Here is a 22,273-nt window from a genome sequence, read left to right as displayed (position 1 = left end):
CACAGTATATGTACGCGAGCTGGTCGGGAACCGGTTAAAGAGAAAATGCAGTCTGCTCACATAATTTGTAATAAAAACATCTTTGCCATTCTGAAGCTTCCCTCCAATCACTTTGCATATTATTTTATATATACTGTGATTCTGTACTTGCCAATTATGCTGCAGAAATCTCCCTCCACTGAGTCTGGCTGCAACCAGTTTAACTGTGGGCAGCTGAAGCTGCTGCCTGTTTACTTTGTGGATTTACACAGACACACCTCCAGCTCTGCAGCTCTCATTGGCCCTCCTATGACTCACCCCCCTCCCTTCCTGGCAAACTCTCACATGAGTGAGAGAGAGAGCTGTACATGATGTCATAAGCCTAGGCTTTTTACCAGACAAGAAACAGGAAGTGGGCTATATAAGGTATTTACTGGTAGAAAAAAAATGTTTTACTATTCAAAGTTAAAACAACAGGGCAGAAGATTTAATAGATGAAAGTTAAAAAAATGACTGAAGGCCAAACTGTAATAAGTAATATGAGGAAAACCCCAAACGAGCCATTCAATTTGTGTATAGCTGATAGAAGATCTAATCACATTTTCCCTCACTTTAACCACTTGCCGACCACTGCACGAAGATGTACTTCGGCAGAATGGCACGGGTGGGCAAATGGGCGTACCTGTACGTTCCTCCTTTATAGCAGGCTAGCGGGCATGCGCGCACATGCCGCGCACCGTGGGAGCGTGCCCGCGGGTCCTGCAGACTCGATGTCCGCTTGTGGCCCGCAATCGTGGCAAGGAGAGGCAGAACGGGGAGATGCCTATGTAAACAAGGCATTTTCCTGTTCTGCCTAGTGACATGAAAGGGGGAGCAGTGATCTCTGTCATGTCCTAGTGAGCCCACCCGCCCCTACAGTTAGAACACGATGAGGGAACACACTTAACCCCTTGATTGCCCCCTAATGTTTAAGCCCTTCCCTGCCAGTTACATTTATACAGTAATCAGTGGCTATTTTTGGCTCTGATCGCTGTATAAATGTCGGTGGTCCCAAAATAGTGTCAAAAGTGTCAGATCTGTCCGCCGCAAGTCCTGATAATAATCGATGATCACCGCCATTACTATTAAAAAAAAAAATGCCATAAATCTATCCTCTATTTTGTAGACGCTATAACTTTTTATAAACCAATCAATATACGCTTATTGTGATTTTTTTTACCAAAAATATGTAGAAGAATACATATCAGCCTAATCTGAGGAAGACATTTTTTTTATATATATTTTTTATGGTATTTATTATAGCATAAAGTAAAAAATATTGCTTTTTTTTTCAAAATTGTCGTTCTTTTTTTGTTTAAATCGCAAAAAGTTAAAAACCGCAGAGGTGATCAAATACCACCACAAGAAAGCTCTATTTGTGGGAAAAAAAGGACGTCAATTTTGTTTGGGTACAACGTCGCATGAACGCGCAATTGTCAGTTAAAGCAATGCAGTGCCATGTCGCAAAAAATACTCTGGTCATTAAGGGGGCAAATCCTTCTGGGACTGAAGTGGTTAAAGACAATGAGCCTGGGTTCACACTTGTTTGATCACAGACATTGCATGTGATTCGCACTGCATTGCTGTGCAGATCACATGCAATGTCTGGGCAATGCAAATTCAGCCATACAAACTGTATGGCTGAAATCACATCGCATTCGCACCAAAATGGTGCAGGATCCATTTTTGGGTCCGCACTGAAATCTGATCGCATGACCTATGCAATCCGATTTCTCTACCATTTTACTGCAATCTGCAAACCGATCTGGGGGGGGGTATTAACGTTACATTGACATGCGCAGCGGCTTGCAGATGTCAGTGTGAACCGCTGGCGATTCAGGTGTGATGCGGGAACCCACACAGGATTCGCAGGGTTTCCCACATTGCACCAGTGTGAACCCAGCCTTAGCGATGGGAAGCCCTTCATGGAAAACACATAAAAACACGTTTAGTTATCTGAGGAAAGGTTGGAAGTTCTGACAGTTCCTGTTGTCTGTGTCTTCCTATGTAGGCGACAACAGCATCCCCCATTTCTTGACCTCATATCAGGACAGGAGGTCATTCCTACTCTATTCAAAAGTAAAGAAGAAAAAAAAAGAAAAACAATACTTGAAATTAAGCATTAAAGCATATATGCTACAGAATGGACTGTAAACACCATAAAACCTACTAAATTATTACTACTATTAGTTAATTAAAATTGATGAATTCTAATGGAAAAAATGATTACGTCCTTCTCTACTATGAAAACAAACAGAGTAATACTCTTTTGCCCCCTAGTGGTGATTATGTGGAAGATAAAATGTGTAGCTATCTGTATTTAAATTGCATCAGGACATGTGAAGCACATATAAATGGGCTATGTCACATATCAAAGTGTAAAAAAGTACAAAATGAGTCTATTAGCAGTCATCAGCATGCCATGGTATCCCATAAATGTTATAAAAGTCTTCATCCTACCTACAAGGTTAATTGGTCCATTAAATCTTAATTACAAGCTGATATGTGTAGGGAGGGAATACTTTTCTGGCCCTTTAAAGCTGACCTAAATAGTAACAGTCTTAATTAAAATTGAATATGTTGCAGCTTACCAGTTCAGATGTGATGCCTGCAATTGGTTTATTTTTTAGGCTAAGGACATCTTCAGCAAGTGCAAAAAATATATGTTGATCTTGCCAGAAATGTCATGTCTGTGTTGCTTCTTGTGGAACTTAACAAAAAGCACAAACAACTTTATCTTTCTTGTGTAAACTACTAATTCTATTAGCTCTTATGTAAATGAGATGAACAAAGCAGACAAATTTGTAGTACAGCCTGGATGGCAACTATGATTCTAATGATAGATACAATGGAGGAGTCTATGTACTCATCCTAGACAGGAAGTGTGTTATTCACAGGATTACAAGGTAAAAATAAAAAGGGGGAAAAAAGCCTGGAAAATATATATAAAATATATGTTATATTTTATTTTTGGGTTTAGATCCGCTTTAAAAGAAATCTGCATAAGAGCAACAGAAGTTTGGCAATTGCCTAACTTTCCTTAAGAAAATGCTAGTTTCCTGGCTGCCACACTCTTGCTTCAGTACTGTTAGTTCCTTTCCTGAAAGAGTTCTAGAACAGTCCCAGAAGTATGCAGAATAAGATGTCAGGCTTTATTGTGAATGTTTTAAACTGAATATTTGTTGGAGAACAATGACTCAGAAGTTATGGAAGCCTATGAGTCACATCATTCAGAGAGTTAGTATTTTCAGAAGGGTGTCAGCAATTAAAGCTCTCATGTTTTACTCACAATAGGTTTACTTTAACGTAAACCTGTCACAAGTCTAGCCATTCATACTGACCGTATGATGACAAAATGCAAAAGCAGACATTTATTTTTTAGTGAAAAATGCTTGTCAGAAGTTCTAGAAACATAGTCACCTGATGATATCAGCTAATATTGGCTTTTCCTGTAAGGCTGGGTTCATACATATGCAATGCAGGAACCAGCGTATCACATTGCATATCACTCGCAGGCAGTTCACACTGCCCTCCGAGAAACGCTGGGGGTGTCAATAGAAAGTTAATGACACCCCCAGATCATTTCAGAGATCACAGTGCAAACTGTCAATTGGTACAGGAATTGGATCGCATGGGTATGAACACTCATGCAATCCGATTCCAGTGCAGACCAAAAAAGGGTCCTGTGCCATTTTGGTGCCAATTCTATGCGATTTCAGCCATACATCCCAGCATCTAAACCACCCAAAAAGGTTACTGAGGCTTACATTTAAGAACCAATCAGGTTGCTTGGCAGGTGGGAGGTCACAAGAGTGACTGGGCCCCATGCAGTTAGCAACATAGTACTGAAGCTATGTTCACATTTGTTGGTTGCGGAATCTTGCTAAAAAATGCACGCTTTCCCACAATGCACAGAAACGCACTGGTCTTTTGTATATTAATTCTTAATGACACCCCTATACATCTGCGAATATGCGCATTTTTTGCACACAACAAAATGCATGGTGCCGCAGCACCATGTGTTATGGTGCAGCATGATTTCTCAAAAGGGTCGGGAACATATTTTGAGTGTTTCTCACACATAGCAGCCCAATAAAATCAATGTGCTGCCCTATATGAAATGTGAAGAAATACCTGGAGCCGCACATACAAGTAACACACAGGTGTTTATGCCAAAAAGCGTATAGTACATGGCAGTCATGATAATATTTGGTCAAAGAACATGGGCAACACACATACGTGTTTTATCATCCAAGTGTGGAAATACATGAACAACTAATGGGCAATTGGAGATATTTTGGCACAACAAGCAGCTGTGAGAATACATTGGCAACAAATGAGCACTTGTGGCAGTAAGTGGGTAACAAGCATGCATGTGTGCCAGTACATGGGCATTAAACTGGTAATTGTGGTTATAATTGTGACAATACATGAGCAACAAACAGACATTTATGACAACATCAGGACAAACAAATGAGCAATCAAGACAACACATGGTCAAAAAAGGAAAACCCTTTCAATACACAAGCAACAGGCAAGCAATTGTGACAATGCAAATAAAAGGCAATAAAATACAAGGGCGGTTTTAGCCCAGTCTGCCTTCCCTTTTACCTAATCTCCAAGTGGCCAGCAATCTTCCATTCCTTCTAGCCATACATGTGCACACCTTCTCCCAGCTCTCTTTTCCTCCACTGTGACAAAGAGTCGTGCTCTCAGATTGATTTGGAATATTGATGCTGACAGTCTGCTGATGCTTGTGCTAGCCCGGAGATGGACTACAGGCAGCCCGAGGATAATCATAATAATTAGCTAGAGAGAGTGTTTGACTATGTGGGCATCACAACATGTCTGCTATTGCCTTTGTTATCCCGGGTTTCCAGACTTTAGGCACTGACCACACCAAATGTCATTACCCTATCCAAGGAGGGTGAAGGTAATTTTATGACCGATGATGAGACTTAGCCCTCAAGTCAGAGAACTCAAACTTATAAAAACAAAGTGGTGTTTTTTGTGGCTAACAATAGCGGGCATATTGTGATGCCTGGTTTCAGTAAGGACTTTTATAAACTGGGCAATTCAAACAAAGCATATGAAGACAAAATGCATAAGCAGACATTACATTCAGTGAAAACTGCATATCAAAATGATCAGTAGATCCAGAGTAACAGGGAAAGTTATCTCTGCTTTTTTATTAGTTTCTTACACAAAACTTGGCTCCAATATATCATACTTGAATGACTTCAGTTCCCGTACGTGCCAGACACCTCTCAATATAGTCCCTGCCTTCTCCCCTTTGATTTTCTTAATATATGCCACAAAACACTTCATAACTTGCGCTGGAAAATGACAGTTTGAGAACAAAAGTTTGAATCTGGAAACTGTGGAGCAACACGGGGAGGTTTTACTAAAACAAATGATAAATCCAATGTATATTTTCTACAGTAAAGTGATGGCTTATTAGTGCAAATTTTGTTTCTGCAGGTCTTCCGGAGGCTGATGTGACTTGGTTTAGAAATAAAAGCAGATTACACCATGTGCCCCACCACAGTGATGCATCTTTGTTCCTGGCAAATATAACATATACCGACCAGGGACTGTATGCATGCAAAGCAGCTAACATACATGGAGAGGTATCAGAATCAACCCAACTTCAAGTCATAGGTATATACACTTTTAGTCGTAAAGTTGATTTTTTTTTTTTTGTGCTATTTGACCAACAAATTGTTAAAGTGGAGCTCCAACCCGAAAAAATAAAATTAGTAATGTGTTTAAAAAGAAATAAAAAAAAAACATTTGGAGAAAAACTTTTTTTTTTTTTACTCCCCTCTAAATACCTGTTGCTAGGGGGTCCCTCGTAGTCTGCTTTCTTCGGTGCCTGGGCTCCTGACGTCACTTCCCTCGGCACAGGAAGGGAGATCGCCTCTCTCCCCTCCCTCTTGTCAATCATCTGGAACATGTGACCGGTCCCAGATGATTGCGGGGCCAGTGACAGCGCGCGACAGCCACAGCCGGGCTCCCACAGTTAAAATGCCGGCGCCGCTGAGCGGAGGGGGGGTACGAGCGGGGCTTCAATCCCCCACAGTTAAAATGTCGTCGCTGCCGAGCGGAGAGGGGGACGAGCAGGGCTTCGATCCCCCGCATTGCTGGACCCTGGGACAGGTAAGTGTCCAATTAAAAGTCAGCAGCTGCAGTATTTGTAGCTGCTGACTTTTAATTTTTTTTTTTTTTTTTTTTAAATGGGAACCCCGCTTTAAGTACTTAACATAGCTATCACACTTTCTAAAATCAATAGCATATGGACAGTATTTTATGTATGCAGGTTTATTTAATCAAGCAGTATAATGTGCAGTCGGTATGTTCAAAGTGCAGTACGGCTTTAGTAGTAATAGGGTTATGATCAGTTATGAATTTTGTATAGTTCCTATAGTCCTACACACTTTGCACATAGTGCACTTTACACTACATTTTATATAACATACTTAGAAAACACCTTTACGCTAATTAACAATGTCGCCCCCAAAATTAATGTATCTATTTGTATCTAATGTGACTATTGATACAGAGAATAAAAGTGAGAGAAAATGCAAAATTTTGCCTCGTCACCAGAGCAGAAATAAGCCTAGCACACAGCACTAATTTTTTTTCGTTCAGCCCAGCGAGTTAACGAAAAAAAAAGCTCACAGCTCCGGTCAGAGCCGCTGTACTAACAATTCGATGTTAGTACAGTGATCTCCCCTGCTGTGCTATTGTGTTCTTACAGGGGGAAGGCCTCCCCCACACCAGCACACTCTGGTCAGTGCTCTCAGCCATTAGCTGAGAGCTCTGATCTGGAGCTGGTCGGCTGCTGGCTTTCCAGCATTCTCGTCCGATAGAAGCTGGCAGAATGGCCGGCTTCTGTCGGACCAGCTGCCATACACACGGGCTGAATGTCGGCTCTTTTTTATTGCACCCGTCGATCTCGGCCCATGTTTACTAGGTTGTAGAGGGAAAATCTTTCAATGGGGACACCTGTTACAGTGACCACTGTTCCTGATGAACCAGTCAACCAGTCACATTTCTTAATTGAAAAATTAAAGGAGCTGGGTGGAAAATTGTTGGCCAAACAGCGGCAGCATCCAAGCAGATTCCAGCAGTATTCAGGTGTTTATAGTCCTGGCAGGGCATGCTGTCAAAATACAATATTCGCAATGAGAGATTTATCCATTCACGATGTGTACCTTGAATGGGGGAATCTAATTTTTTTTCCATTCAGTCTGCAGACTGAAAGGAAAAAACTGTTACCTGTATGGCTGGCTTAAGCAAGGATTTACCACACTTTGGATAGATTTCTCTATTGTGTCTACAGGACAGGAAATTAAGGTAACTGTCACCAATGGTATATAGACAGCAAAAGTAAACCTGATGTGTTGACCAAAAATTGACTTGAGGCTCGATTCACATCTATGCATGTTGCTTTTGAGCGTTTCTGCAGTGTTTCTTGTGGTGCTTGCCGCGTTTTTGAACAGCGTATTTACAGCATTTTTACAGCATTTTTGCCGCGTTTTGCAGTTTTTTTTATACTGTATACAGTGTAAAAAAAAAAACGCAAAATGCGTCAAAAACGCTGTAAAAACGATGTAAAAACGATGTAGTTGCGTTTTAGATGCTGGTCCATTGAATTCTATTACATGCAAAACGCTGCATTTTGCATGAAAAAAAGTCCCTGACCCTTTCCAAAAAGCAGAGGCACAAAAATGCATTGATGTGAACATGTTCCATAGGAACCCATGTTAAAAAATTCCCATGCATTTCTGCAAAATGCATCAAAAAACGCATTAGTGTGAATGGAGACTGAGGCCTGATTCACATGCAGGTTGCAGTTTGCATATTCCAGGTGCATTTTGCATTTTTCAATATACAATTTTGATCCATTGAAGTCTATGGAACCAAAATCCAGAAAAAAGTCCCTGACCCTTTCCATAAAATGCACAGGTGTGAACGTGACCCATAGGAAACCATGTTAAATGGACTGTAGTGTGTTTCTGCAAAACTGAAAATGCACTAAAAAATGCATAGGTGTGAACCAGGTCTTAGCTATAATTTAATAGCACTAATTAAAGTGGTGTTCCAGCCGAAATGATACTTTTTAAATAAAAATACCCCTATAATACACAAGCTTAATGTATTCTAGTAAAGTTAGTCTGTAAGCTAAGGTCTGTTTTGTTTATAGCAGTAGTTTGTTATTTTATAAACTTACAGCAGGCCGTGGCCATCTTAAGTGTGGGCATCTGAAGCCAGACTGTATTTCTTCCTGGATCTCATCCTTGCAGATCTCGCACATGCTCAGTGCAGCACAAGCAGTGTAATAGGTTTCAGGTCAGGTTTCCATAGCAACAGCAGTGTCAGAGGAAGTTGCCACCCCTTCCCAGAAGACATTGCAAACAGGAAATGATGCGATGGACCACGGCCAGGGAGGAGGAAGTGAAAAATGAATACAGCAGATATACAGTAGGTGCTGAGAAAAAAATTTAAAAATATCCAATTCGTTTACAATGCACAGTTTAGTGAGGGATGCTGAAGAGTTGTAAAAGTGGGTGGAACTCCACTTTAAGATATCATATCTTACAATAAGGAATTTTACCAAAGCATATTTAATGCCAATAGTTCAGATTGGGGCTGTACAAAAGCTTTTGGTGTTGCTCCACTCTTGCCTGCTTTTGGATACACTTTGCTTAGGGTGAATTAATCAACACCCTCCTAGAATGCCTTATTATCAATTCAAGATGGCAGAGTTTTTGGACTCCCACTTTCAGAACAAAGCTGTGGAAATTACATAAAGGGCAATAATGCAGCTCCACATATTTAGCTTGGCAGTCAATAAAAAAACTAAATATCTAATTGCCAAAACTGTGGTTAAAATGCTTAGGACAAAACTTTGTAATATTGTTTTTCAATGACTGTATGACGGAGTATTGTAATAGTCTGTTTCATGGTGTGATTTTTCAAACAATTCCTGCAGAACCTGCTTTGGACCTGTTTGGAGTGGAGCGACTGTTAATGCTTTTTGCTGAACTTGGACCCGGATTACCTTCAGTACTCACATCCCTTGTTGGTAACAGCTTAATGGTGAACATGGGTGGAACAGCATTAATAGGTATGTTGTCAAAACATGTATATGTTATTAAAAAAGTGGCATGTTCAAACAACCACATAAAAGTGAAACCCCCATAAGTGTAAAACCCCTGTAAAGTAGTAATGAATCGCAGAGATGATTTGCCAAACAAGCATTCATGGATGAACATTTGCTAAAAATCCAGTGACAGTCAATGTTAATATTAGGTTGATCATCCATTGAAACAGACAGAAACCTTATTTAACCTAAACTTATCATTCGCTAGTTAGTTATTTCTTTAGTAATATTCTTAAAGAAAAGAATGTCCATCTTTTTTTTCATCTTGCATCACAGTACTGCTGATCTCCTTCTTCCTCGTTTCTGTCACTTCCTGTCTACATGCACTCATTCCATGTCATTACTCAATGTAAGCTTCCTGATAGTGACAAAGATGGAACATACACATGCATCAGCATGTTCATGTGTAAAGGTAGGTACTTAGGGCAGCAGGGTGAAGGCTTCTGCTGCTGTCAGTCAAATTGCTTAGAGGAGGAGGGAGTATGGCTTGCCGGGCCATATGTGCACCTATAGATGCAAACAGCACTGATCTGGAGCTCACACACACACATACACATAGGTGTCTCCTTAGCAGTCGGCTAACTAAGAAGACACCTGTCCACAGTCAACGAATGCCAGAGGTTTAGAGATCGGCTGCAGGAGAACAAAAGAACAAAACATTTTACAGAAAAAGAAGCATCATAGGATGTAAGTATGGACCTGCCCTTCTAAAATAATATCATTAATGTCACTTTAATTCTTATGAGTCTTTAGTGATTGGGTTTACAATGCATTAGTATACAAAGTTCTAGCAATTCCAGATATCATAATATAAACAAGTTAAACACCAATGACTTAAAAAGACCTTATTTTATTTTTTTTGCATACCCACTACTATGTCATACAAAGTGGACAGTGCCCACAACTTCAGATAATCATTGACAAGTATTAGGTATGCATTTGTATTGCAAAAGCCCTGGAATCTTAGATTTATTATACCTTGATTCTGATAATGGCTGTTTTGCCTAGCTTGTGCTCTATCTGCCGAAAAATACATGGCTAAATCTAGCGTGAGATTTTATAGTTAAAAATATGCCTACCAAAGGAAAGTATAAAGACTCCTGTAGAGTTTGAAGATTTATTTTTCTGCCATTTTAAAACAAAATATCTTTGTATGTTTTTCTTTAGCTTATTGTGTTTTTGCTCTATTATTATTTTTCCAAGGGGCTGACATCTGTGTCAGTTTCTCATGCTTTTGCAGCATGCAATTTCATATCAGCGGGATTTCATATCAGCTTGCACCTCTTTTTCATAGAACATGCCAGTGGGACACTCCTTAAAGTCTGTTATTGTAAAAAAGGTTCCATTAATCATAGCGAGATTCTAATTTATCCAACCGTTCCCCTGTGAATTTCAAGATATATTGCTGTTTTAGGATAGTTATCATCCTCACTGTGAGTGGCTACTGGTAGTAGATTACATTGGAGGACAGGGATGCATACTTTCATCTTGGGTATACAATAGATGCCCAAGATGCAACCCCAAGATGTCACCTTCATCTATAGCCAACCTAATGTCTGCCGAAACCCTCAGCTGGAACCACTGCCTTAATTTGAATTATGAAAGGAAACTGTAATGGTTATAGGTTTACCTGTATATGTTTTTAAACATACATTTTATATCTTTCATGTATTGCAAACATTTAAAACATGACAAAGAATTGCCTTGGGAAGGAGTTGTCTTTACTACATTGAGTCATTCACTTGTATACGTAAATTTCACCTTGAGCTATAGAGGTCTGTAAACGAGACACTTTTTACAGAGTGTTAAAAAAACAAACGCTGTTGCTAAATAATATTTAATATTTGGATACAAAAGGCATCTTGCCATTTGTATGTGGGTGACCTAAGCATAAGAAAACCCTTGCTTTAGAATTCATTAGTGTAGCCAGGAGCTGGATACCTACCTATTCTTGCAATCAGAAGATGCTGTGCGGCATTGTTTCAGGGGAGCTGTTTCCCTCTAGTGTTCCAGTGTGGGACGTCCTGTTATTTTCTTAATCAGAGACAAGACAGAACAAAGCATCTTGGGACATATAGTCCATATGGAAAGGATTTGCCCTCTGGCTGTATTATGTGAAACTACAACTACCAGCAGGCTGATGGAGAAGAGCAGACCACTGGGAAGGACTATAAGAGGGAAGGCTTGAGGCCTGAAGCGCTCTCTTGGGACCGACGTGGATCTGCATGCAGGGAATCTGTTACAGGGTGAGCTGCAGCTGAGTCGCAGCCTGCTCTGGTAGAGTTACCCCGCGGATATCTGAAAGGACACCTGCGGATAGTTCCCCTTCACTGTCAGGCGGCAGCCCTAAGGCTGCTCCTGTTCCATCCATCCTGCAGAGATATCGAAATCATGTGAGCCGTGGTGCAGTGTGGAATAGGCCGGATGTTATTCCTTGAGCCATATTCCTGAGAGGTTATCATCATCATAAATCATCATCATCATCATCTCCTGTTCCAGTGTGGTGAGCGGGCAATAGCCCGGTCTTATAGACACTGCATATAGACACCATTGTTTCCTGCACTCATTACCATCTTTAGTTCAAGGATCTGTACCAACCTATCATAGACACTATATACAGATATATCTGTCATCCATTGTTCTGCTGTTGCTTGTAGTTCCACAGAATATACATCTTTAAGTCAGTGATCACTCTGAATCCTGTTACAGTTTTGATTTACACAGGAATATTGTCTGCTGGTTATACACAACCTATTGGATCAGCTTTTTTGCTTTACCATTCAATATTTCCTGCATGCAAATAAACACCTAGGAGCTAGTTGAAGATTAAGCGGATTGCCACACAGCAACATGGGACTACTTTCACCTCCCTCCCAACTTCAGGGATTTGTTTTGCTGAAGCTTGTTGAGCTACAATTCACCAAGAACTCTCTGTAAGAGCAGGTTGAATTGTAATACAGTTCCTGTTTGCTAAAAGTTGTTCTTGGTTATCTACTGTTCTGCATTTATGTGTGAAGAAGCAGTATAGAGGGGTCTGACACTCATAAGAGCCATTACTCTGCTCTCCTGTAGCCTATTCACATAGGAATTATATGCACTTATTTGAGCATGTTCACTGTTGAATGTTTGAATCTTAGAGGTTATAGTTCCGCTATCAAAAACATTCTTTGGAGACAACATTTTAAGGTGTAAACTTAAGTTGACTCTTTGATTTATTTTCCTATTATCTCACTGTTTTGCTTGCATCCATCTAGCAAGGTTACTTTGCGGTATAAGCAAGGAAACTCAGACCTCTGCAGTGTGTAAATGTACTTTTACTATACAAAAATGCTGTACATACAAAACTATTGCAATATTAGGAATACAATACAAGACTGATAGATATCTATAGCAAGATGCCTAGCAAATAAACAGAAACTATGGTCTATGCACGGTAAAAGTATGCTTAAAAGTTACTTAACTCTGTTTACTGTGTGTTCATGATCTCCGTTGCTTCTGGAGATCAGGCACCTTCTTCTTGGCTGGAACAGATTCTAGTGTCCTTGATTCTAATGCATGATGAGTGGCTTTTGGTGTTAATCCATGTTGAGTGGCCAGTGTTTAAGGCATCATAAGTCCTTTTATATGTCAGCTTGTTCACAATGATTACCTTAACAACCAACAAACCTACATCTCGGTAGCTTCAGTTTGAAAGGCACTCTCTTACCTGTTTACTGTAGCTATAGAGACAAAAGCCTGTTTAAACTGTCAATTGAATACAATGATCTACATTTCCATTGTATCCAACAGCATTTGTTTGAGAAATATCTACTCAAGCCAAAACCTGACAGTAATCTGATTTCTCTGACCAACTACTATTGTAATAATAATGTAATGTTATGTCTGATTAATACCGTATAAAAAAATCATATTTTAACAAACTCAACACGCTTACTGAGTAAACTATTTCTGATTTAATCAAATCTGATTTATTTTCTTATTACCGCTGTTATCTAGTGGGAAAAATGTTTGAACCCAGGGTGTCAGAGGTGGCAGAGGACTCACAGGGTCAGGGCAACCAGAGGGGTACCGATTTATCTTGCGACCCTCAAGACAGCAGCGCTACATTAGTCATGGTTTTACACTTGTACATCACATTGTCATAGCAAGTAAAATTTTAAAAATTATTTAAAAAATCTACCACAATGAAAACATTGCCTACTAGTGAAGGCAGAACCTTTCACAAAACACTGATCTATTCACCACGAGCATGCCGTTAGTGCGCACTAATGACAGGCTCGTGTGGATGCGCCAGTGCGCATGCTTACTCTGGGACTCGCTCGTCTTTGTCTGGGGCACCGCGCATGCGCATTGGCATTAGCGGAACGGGAATTAGCCACTGCTGCACGGAGATGGGCGTTAGCTATGTGAGTTCTCTGACAGAAGTATTTGAAGGAAACCCCAGTAGGATGCTTTTCCATAGCTCTCAGATTGTGCTGTAGACCATAAATGTCTCCATGACCCATGTGGGTTCATTTACTGAGACAACAATAAGTTAAGTGCTTAACTAAAGTAGCAAGAAATGTTTGTAGAGCCTCACTCCACATTTGTTTATATTCATATGGAGGTTACACCACTCTTAAAGTTGATACCTCAAAAAAACGAAGATGTCTGACATGAAAAGTCCAAATACGGAATTACTGGGAAGCTGCATTAATTTAGTACATTAGCCATGGGGCATCAGACACGTTTGACAGCTGCTTTACATACATTTACAAGGATGTGGTGTGGGATGTCTTCATCTATTGGTGAGACGGGTCAGAAATCATGTTTTACCGATCTATTGACATTACAGTAAATTGTGGCTCTTTGTTACGATGCACTTTATACATCAACATTGCTTTTTGCGCCGCTTTATTTTGTAAGGGAACATGAAAAGATTGCATGTCCAAATGCCAGCGGTTTATTTTGGAATTGTTCAAATCAGAGACTAGATAGTTCCAGCGCGACCAGTAATTATTATTAAGTGCTTTGCACACACTATACAAAACATGTTGCTGTCTTTTTTTAGACCTAATGCCGAGAATTGTGATGTGCCAGCACATCCATTTGCTTTATGAAAATTATGTAGTATTGAGCTCAATATTCAGGCAGTCCCAGTGATATGCATTCTTTATTTTGTATAGTGGTTGGATGCTTTAGTAGTGCATACTGGTTGGATGCTTCCATACCAACACTAGTAATATATCACTGTAGTCAGAGTAATATTAAAGTGGTATCAAATCCAAAAGCAAACATTTATTAAATTGCAGTAGCAACCCATATAAACCAATCAGAAGTCAGCTTTTTAGTTATTTGACAGTGACGTAACACTTTAAAATGTTATGAATATTTGCTTTTGTTGCTTTATCAGTCCTTGGTGAGAAATCCAGTAGACCACATGTGTCAAACACAAGGCCCACAGGCCTAATCTGACCTGCTAGGCCATTTCATGTGACCCTCACACCTCTCCTGCAGCTGCAGCACCCCCTTTGTCTCTGCCCCATACGTATCTCAGCAGGTGGCAGCAGAGAGGACGACAGAACTCCTCGTACAGATCCTGCGTCTCTCTGAGCAGCCGCAGCACCTTCTCCTCTCTGCTTCCCCTGGTCTCAGCATTCAGCAAAGTCTAGCCCTCCTCTGATCCTCCTCCAAACCCTACACTTTCTGCTTTTCAGATTCCCAGCTTCTTCCTGGCAGCAGCACAAGGTAAGGGGGTGTGCACTGTAATATAAGGGAGGGTGGGGGACTCTTGACTTCTGTTGGCGGTGGGGGGTTTTGGACATCTAGTCTTACAGATACAACTGGGCTTATGAGGGCAACCATAATGCTGATGCAGCCCCTGATGAAATTGAGTTTGACACCCCTGCAGTAGACAGTTGCAGAGTAACAGCACATTCATGGATGTGTCCCAAGCCCTAGTTGCCCCTTCCCTTATGTTTATTTGTCTTATATTTCTTCTTTCTCTCTCTCTATTACTAAAGTCAGCCATAGATGGTGTGATTTTCTTTCCTGCAAACATGTTTTGCAGGAAAGAAAATCAATTAATTTACCTATTAACACAGTCAGTGTTGATGGGGGAATCCCTCCCGCAAAGCTATTTTGTTCTCCTGGTGGATAAATCTGTCCTGGCCAAGAGAACACACAGTGATTATTGCTAGTGGCTATAACCACTGGCAATAATCGCATGAAAAATCTGACAAGCTGGTTGTACCTAAGGCCAGCCATACACTGAGCAAATTGTGGTGGCAGGAAAGAAGTTTGCTCGATTCCCCTATCAGCAGGAATCCCTCCTGCCAGGCCATTGTCTTCTCCCAGGTGGGGGGTGGGAGAAGACAGTGATTACTGCAATAATCACAGGTAAAACCCGGCATGCTGGTTGTACCCAAGTTGATCAACCAATGAACTTAGTACATTCAGCCTGCCCATACATGGTTTGAATTTCGGCCGGTCCCTGCTGAACCGGTTGAGATTTGAACCATCTATAGCTGGCTTTACTTTCTGTCGACGTTCTAATTTTTTGCTATGTGCCCATGTATCAGGGGCCACAGTGGTATGCATATGCAATCATGTAAAGTAAAAAATGAAATGCCAGGTCGCATTCAGCCAACGGTACTGCCACCAAAAGCAACCCATTCAAGTGACTGGGGCAGCATTTTGACATCTAAAGCAGGTGGTTAGGAGGCAACATATCACCTCCTGCCTGCTTATCAAATGTCTCTGAAAAGTCATCCCCTGCAGATTGCTTTCAAGGAGCAGTAAGCATTGCACACTTGTGAACGAGCCAATCGCAGTAATGGAGCAATGGGAATGTGTGGGAGGCAGGAGGCAAGATTCAATACTACTAGGTGACAGAGCTTTGCTTGTTCAGTACAAGGGTAGAGGGGTAGGGCACTTTATACTTGGCAGCAGCTTCAGAGCTACTTCAAAGTGATTCTACTGCAGACACAGTATTCAATTATTTGTGTTTTTTTCTTTTCTCCAGTCTTCATTTTATTTCTGTGTCATCTTTGCAATTTCTTGCAAGAAATATCTTTAAAAAAAGACCATGTGTAAAAATGTGATAAGATATTAAGGCCGCAGACCATGAAAGTAAAGACTCAGTTTTCTTTAGAAGAAAACACTGCCTTTCATAGACTACTAAAATATTTTACTACACTTTATTGCTTCTTTTGTTCTGATTTAGCAAAAATTGTTTGCTTAATGAAAAACAGATTTTGTGCTGAAAAGGCATCTCATTCTATTAGTAACTCCCTTGATAAATTCCCCTTATTTTTTTTTGAAGAGGAGATAAGCACTCTTTTTACAGCTGTCATACAACCAGTAGGAATTATAGGACAAAAATGGTACAAAAACACGCTGCAAAGAAATATGTATACTTAGGCATGCTCATGTATTTATGTCACTGTTGTGATTCTAAGGCAGGGGCGTTCAAGCTCATATTTGGTAACTGGTCATGGGCCACAATGAACTATTGCGTTTTACTGACCCCAAACTGCAAATGTAAATGTACCTTTACTGTCCTGAGTCCCCCATAAAGCTGCTTTCACTCTGATGCACTAGTTTGCCTTACCATCTCAGAGCAAGAGCATGCACTTCCCTGGTTTGAGGTTGCGGGCCTCATCAGATGGCTCCACGGTCCACGGATTTAGCACCCCTGTTCTAAGGTCTCTAAATAGAATGTTACATGTTAAAATGAAAAATAAATTGTCTATTTAGGCAAAAAAATGTAACTAAAATGAAAACTATAAGTGCAGTGATATTAATCTATATATGTGAACTATCCAGTGATATCAAATTATATTCAAATAAATCTATATACTAATGTGTTCAATTATAGTTCATATGCTGAAAATTTTCAGCATTGAATTATTGTGACTTCTCAATTATTATGACTTCTCCATTCATATATCATCATACCACTGTGCAAATTGTGTCTTCAGCAAATTATGTGCACACCTTCACCAGCCGTTATACCTGCTCACCTCATGCATGAGTCAGAAAGACTCAAAACAATTCCTTTCTTTCAGCTACGATCTCATCTCTTCCACCTCCGACCAGCTACTCTGTATCCACTTTCCAATCAGTAGCCTCACATGATAGATTAATAGCGCTGCACTTATATTTTTCATTTTATGTTTATATGTTATATGGTGAGGTGAATTCACTGGAAGTGTACAGCAGCTGTGGAGTAATAATTAGTAAACTTTATAGTTTATTTATAACACATAACACTTTAGATAGGTGGCACTAATTGTCTTTTATACACAAAAAAAAAAATTAAACTGTTTAATTGCTTTTTACAAGCAGTTATTGGTGTTCTCTTCATGCAGATTTACAGCCCTAACTAATGTTTAACGTATATCTAAACCTAAGAACCAAAATGTAATATATTGCAGTTAACCAGTCCTTAGATGTGGTAGCTGCATTCGTTTTCTTTCTTTTTTTTTTTTGTTTTCTAGGAGGATAACCATCATTCACTGTACTGTATCTATGGAAGGGGCAACGTTCTAACCCAGGACAACAGAACACCTTCCCTTCTCTTATTCTCCATTACATAGTTTAAGGGTGTTATGTAGTCCATCCAGATAGCTAGAACAATGTAACTGATAAGAATAGAAACGACAAAGAGCACGGTACATTAAGCTGGCCATAAATGTAAAGATTTATTTCTGTCAGCCCACAATTCCACCATCCTGGCTGCCAGAATACCCAAACAGTGCCTACATCAGGTTGGATGCAGGTTCTGTTCGACTGTGATTTTGAAGTCCAATTAAAAAAATCGAATTTTCACAAGATTTCTTGGAAGATCAACCGGTAGCTTTTGCATTTATTGAACAGATATAATGAAACCTTTTAAATGGTGTATTTTGCAGACCAAAAATGGGCAAAATCATTATTTACACAAATGTACATGGATATATATTATACTAAATGTTCCATATGCACCATATTTATCAGTAAAAATCTGTACATTTGTAGCTACAGGATATGTAACATGTAAAGGTGTGGTCTGGTATGCAGTTGCAGTGTGTAAAGATGATTAGTATTTCTCTTGAGAAAAACAGTGTCTGAAATTCACACAGAAAAAACTTGGAACACTAAATCCTAGAGACACAAGTAAAATTATAGATCAGTCCAAAGTGAATTCAACTCACTAGAGATATTCAAAGCAGAAAGACCATAAAGTAAATACACACATAAAATGTATATGAGTTCAAATATCCTTTGTGTGAAAACCTAATTGTGCATACAGATGAAAATAAAACACAAGTCCAAAACCCATAGGTCCGTAGTCCATGTAGTGAAAATCATTACCCGCAGAAAATGACAGGTGGCTGAATGAATGGATGACAACCTCAATCCACACACATGGACTATAAAATCTGACCCATGCCAGAAGCTTCATGAAACCAAGGCCAGCAGCATGTGATGCAGTGGCTCTTTCTGTTTATTTGCTAACTAGTCTGAAAATGACAGAAACTATTTCTTTCCCAAACAGGCACAAATATCTTTTTCACGGTCATAAGAAAAATATTGTATTTGTGATCAGTCATAGCTTTTTTTTTTTCAGGACTTGATGACGTGGGAGTTTTGTTTTTAACCATAGGTCATTCAGGAAATCGTGGTGGTGGAAAATCTTGGTGTAACAACACACAGCTCCATTGGGAGATTTTAACAGGATAGCAATGAAAAAAGAAATTGTCACCTGTTACTTAAAATAGGTTTCCATCCAGTCATGGGTGAACACTGTTGGGGACATGCTTTGTACAAAAGCATTGTCCCATAGCCCAGCAGCACGAGAGCAATAATAGCAAGGTGTCACTAGGCAGCTTCACAAGTTTGAAGCTTCATGATTCCAAAAGTTAGTAAATGTTTGACATGGCCTGATTTACTGAAGAAAATGCATGTATCCCATTGCATAGTTGCAACTGCATACGCTTACTGCATTTGCTCCCCTACATCCAATGCAGCACACACCCCAGCATTCCGTCATTCCCAAGCCAAATGGTGGCATACCATAAGCACCATTCTCCTTCCCTCCAATCGGTTTCTCCCTCCTTCTCTTCCTTCCTCTCCCCCTTAGCCCCTACTCACACCTGAGCATTTTGTAAAGTGTTTTCCTATGTCGGACTAGCCCTAACTGCACTCAGCATGCATCTCTTTGTTTATAATTGTGCCTGTTCACACTTGACCGCTCAGTAGCTTGTACGCTCTACACTCAAATAAGTAAATTAACTATTTATTGAGCATATTCAGGTGTTTTTGGCCCTGTGGATTTCATTGGGAGGGCCTGTAAGCGAGATGCACATTTTCACACCTGAAGAACTTTTCTCCTCCTTTGGAAAACATTCTGTACTCAGGCTCTGGTCAGGTGTGAATGTAGTCTCCTACTCTATGTCTCTATGTCCCTTCCTCCTACCCCCCCCCCCCCTCCCATCCTTCTCTACCTCTGTCTAGTTTTTTATGATTTCCTAGAAATATAAGAGCTTGTTGGTTGTAGGTGTTTGATTTTCATATGTCTTGTGGAGTAAAGTTTTGCATTCACTTTAATTTTGTAGTAGTTAGCATTATTGTACCTGGTCTACAGATATAATTGGCATTTAACTGTTCATTTTTATTTATACATTAATTTGTTCCCAATGAAATATGCTTAGAACTGTTTTTTCATCTTAATTTTAGGTACATTAGCTGCTTACATATAAAACGATATTTACATTTATTGGCAAGTTTAATACTGACTGGCATTCACCTTTAACTAATTGAGCAGTTTAGTGTAACTGTTCAGAGGCAAAATGATGTCATGATATCATGTCATAAGCAGCGACATGCCAATACGAATCAGGCCCAACTCTTTCCATGCATAGGTGCCAAGTAGCTCCAAGGTACTCCTCTAGGAAAATACAATATCCAGTAGATTAGTTCACTGTTAGAACCATAAATCTCAACACATCAACAGGTTCAAATAAAGAACTGAAGTAAATGTTGAGAGGCAGCCAAAATGTGCAGAGATCTAAAAGAAAGTACAAAGATAGGGACACATTGCCTGGTGCAATAAATACTAATAAAGTAACTGGAACAAAGATGTTATGCACACAGTGAAGAAATTAATCGATCTCAGTCCTGACTGTAAATGCTTGTGAAATACACAAGTAGACTTGTGCTACATCAGAAACAGTATTGGAGATAGAATGAACAATAGAGTTTATGAAAGCTTATATTCCAATTTATTTTTGAAGTCAGGGACTCATTGGAAAACTTTTGGTTTAGAGAACTGGCAATAATATAAAGGGTAAGCTGCAGTACCCCATCTGCCTTGTTTCCAGAACTGATTCTAATCTAGTATGATTCTGCTTTTATGTCTCAGCAGCATTTCCTAGCAGCAGTGAGATACAATATATTTTCAAGATTTGAATTATTTGCTTAACAGTGGTATGCTTATTCTCACATGTTTATAATTATTACTTTATGTTAAACTAAAGTAATAGTTGTTTTTTTTCCCTTTTCTTCTACCATCTTTTGTCAGTTGTCAATGCAGTGTAACAGATCTTGTTTAGTGCTATTCATCCTTAAAAAATGTGTGCTGTAGCTAATAAGGTTTGTCTCTTGACTGTATATTATTGTACTTTGTTTAGACAAGTTACACAACCCTGTCAAACAAATTTGCATTTTTCATCTGCCTGCTCTCTTATGCCGTGTACACACGATCGGATTTTCTGAAGGGAAATGTTGGATGTGAGCTTGTTGGCGGTAAGTCCGACTGTGTGTATGCTCCATTGGACATTTGTTGTCAGACTTTCCGCCAGCAATTGTTGGCTAGCATATTCTGAAATTTTTCGCCAACAAATGTTTGTTGTCGGACTTACCGATCGTGTGTACACAAGTCCTTCGGACAAAAGTCCAAAGTACAAACACGCATGCCCGGAAGCAAGGACGAGCCGTAAGCGGTCGGTCTTGTAAACTAGCGTTCGTAATGGAGAATTAACATTTGTGACGTGGCAAATTATGAAATCTCCAAATGCAGCGCACATTCTCTTCTTCTTTAATGGGTTAATAATGAAGCTGCTTTGCTGGTGATACTGATGGAGTTATTGCAAATGAATTTCCAAAGGCTTTTTTTTTCTAATGATATAAAGAATAATATTATTATGTTTTTTTGTTTTTTTTATTTGTGCAAGTTACCACAACACCATTATCCCGTAGTTTATAAGATCAAAGATACATTTGGTGTCCCTTGTCAATTTTACGTTGTATTTTTTAAAGCGTAACTGCCTACTCCCAAACTGTCATTTGAATTAAAACACATAGCCAAGTATTATTCTACACAAAAAAAAAATAGACATGCTATCTGCCAATAGAACTTAACCAAAAAGTGCATTCTATACATCCAAAAATATACAAAATATACCAAAACAAATCATTATTCAACCCAAAAAAAAATGTCAAAGCAATAACTCCAAGGTCAATAATAAATAACACGTTATCTCCTCCGATTCTGGTTGACGAACGGCTGTCCAGAAACGAACTGAAAAACGCTAAATGAAAAGCGCGAAATGAAAAGCACGAATCAATGCTCACCAAACTTCTACTAACATGAAATTAGCAGAAGGAGCCCAAAGGTTGGCGCTAAAGAGCTGAAAAACCACTTAGTACGTCTAGTATGTCACTATGTTCATAATTGTTGGCCAACATTTGTGTGACCGTGTGTATGCAAGACAAGTTTGAGCCGACACCCTTCGGACAAAATTCCACGGTTTTATTGTCGGAAAGTCCGATCGTGAGTACGGGGCATTATAAAAAGCTTAACACATTTATAGAGGTTTGAGCCACCAACATGGAAAATTTGTGAGCAATGATCAAATATAGAATTCCAATGTGAGAAAATCAGAAGAGAAATTAAGATGATACCTGCTAATAAAGATAACACATCTTTAGTGTTAGCTTTCACTTTGGCATTTGATCAGTATTCAACCCCTTCTACAGTGAGAAAACCATATTTGAAGGAACAATTATATATGAGGCTAGCATTTGACTGAATGTCCTGTATAATATTATTCTTGGACATGA

The 22,273-nt window shown here is 39.5% G+C and overlaps 1 protein-coding gene across 2 annotated transcripts in view; it reads left to right on the top strand.

Moving 5' to 3' along the window:
- Positions 1 to 22,273, top strand: part of ADAMTSL1 (ADAMTS like 1) — a 527,411-nt gene that overhangs the window by 433,969 nt on the left and 71,169 nt on the right. For both annotated transcript variants that reach the window (XM_073636588.1, XM_073636596.1), the window contains exons 22-23: positions 5,500 to 5,679; positions 9,017 to 9,151. In XM_073636588.1, the coding sequence (XP_073492689.1) occupies positions 5,500 to 5,679; positions 9,017 to 9,151 (315 nt within the window). The remainder of the gene's footprint in view (positions 1 to 5,499; positions 5,680 to 9,016; positions 9,152 to 22,273) is intronic.

Source organism: Aquarana catesbeiana, linkage group LG01, assembly GCF_042186555.1.
Source record: "Aquarana catesbeiana isolate 2022-GZ linkage group LG01, ASM4218655v1, whole genome shotgun sequence".
NCBI lineage: Eukaryota > Metazoa > Chordata > Amphibia > Anura > Ranidae > Aquarana > Aquarana catesbeiana.
The sequence above is the reverse complement of the archived record's forward strand: the minus strand, read 5'-3'. Positions and strand labels throughout refer to the sequence as shown.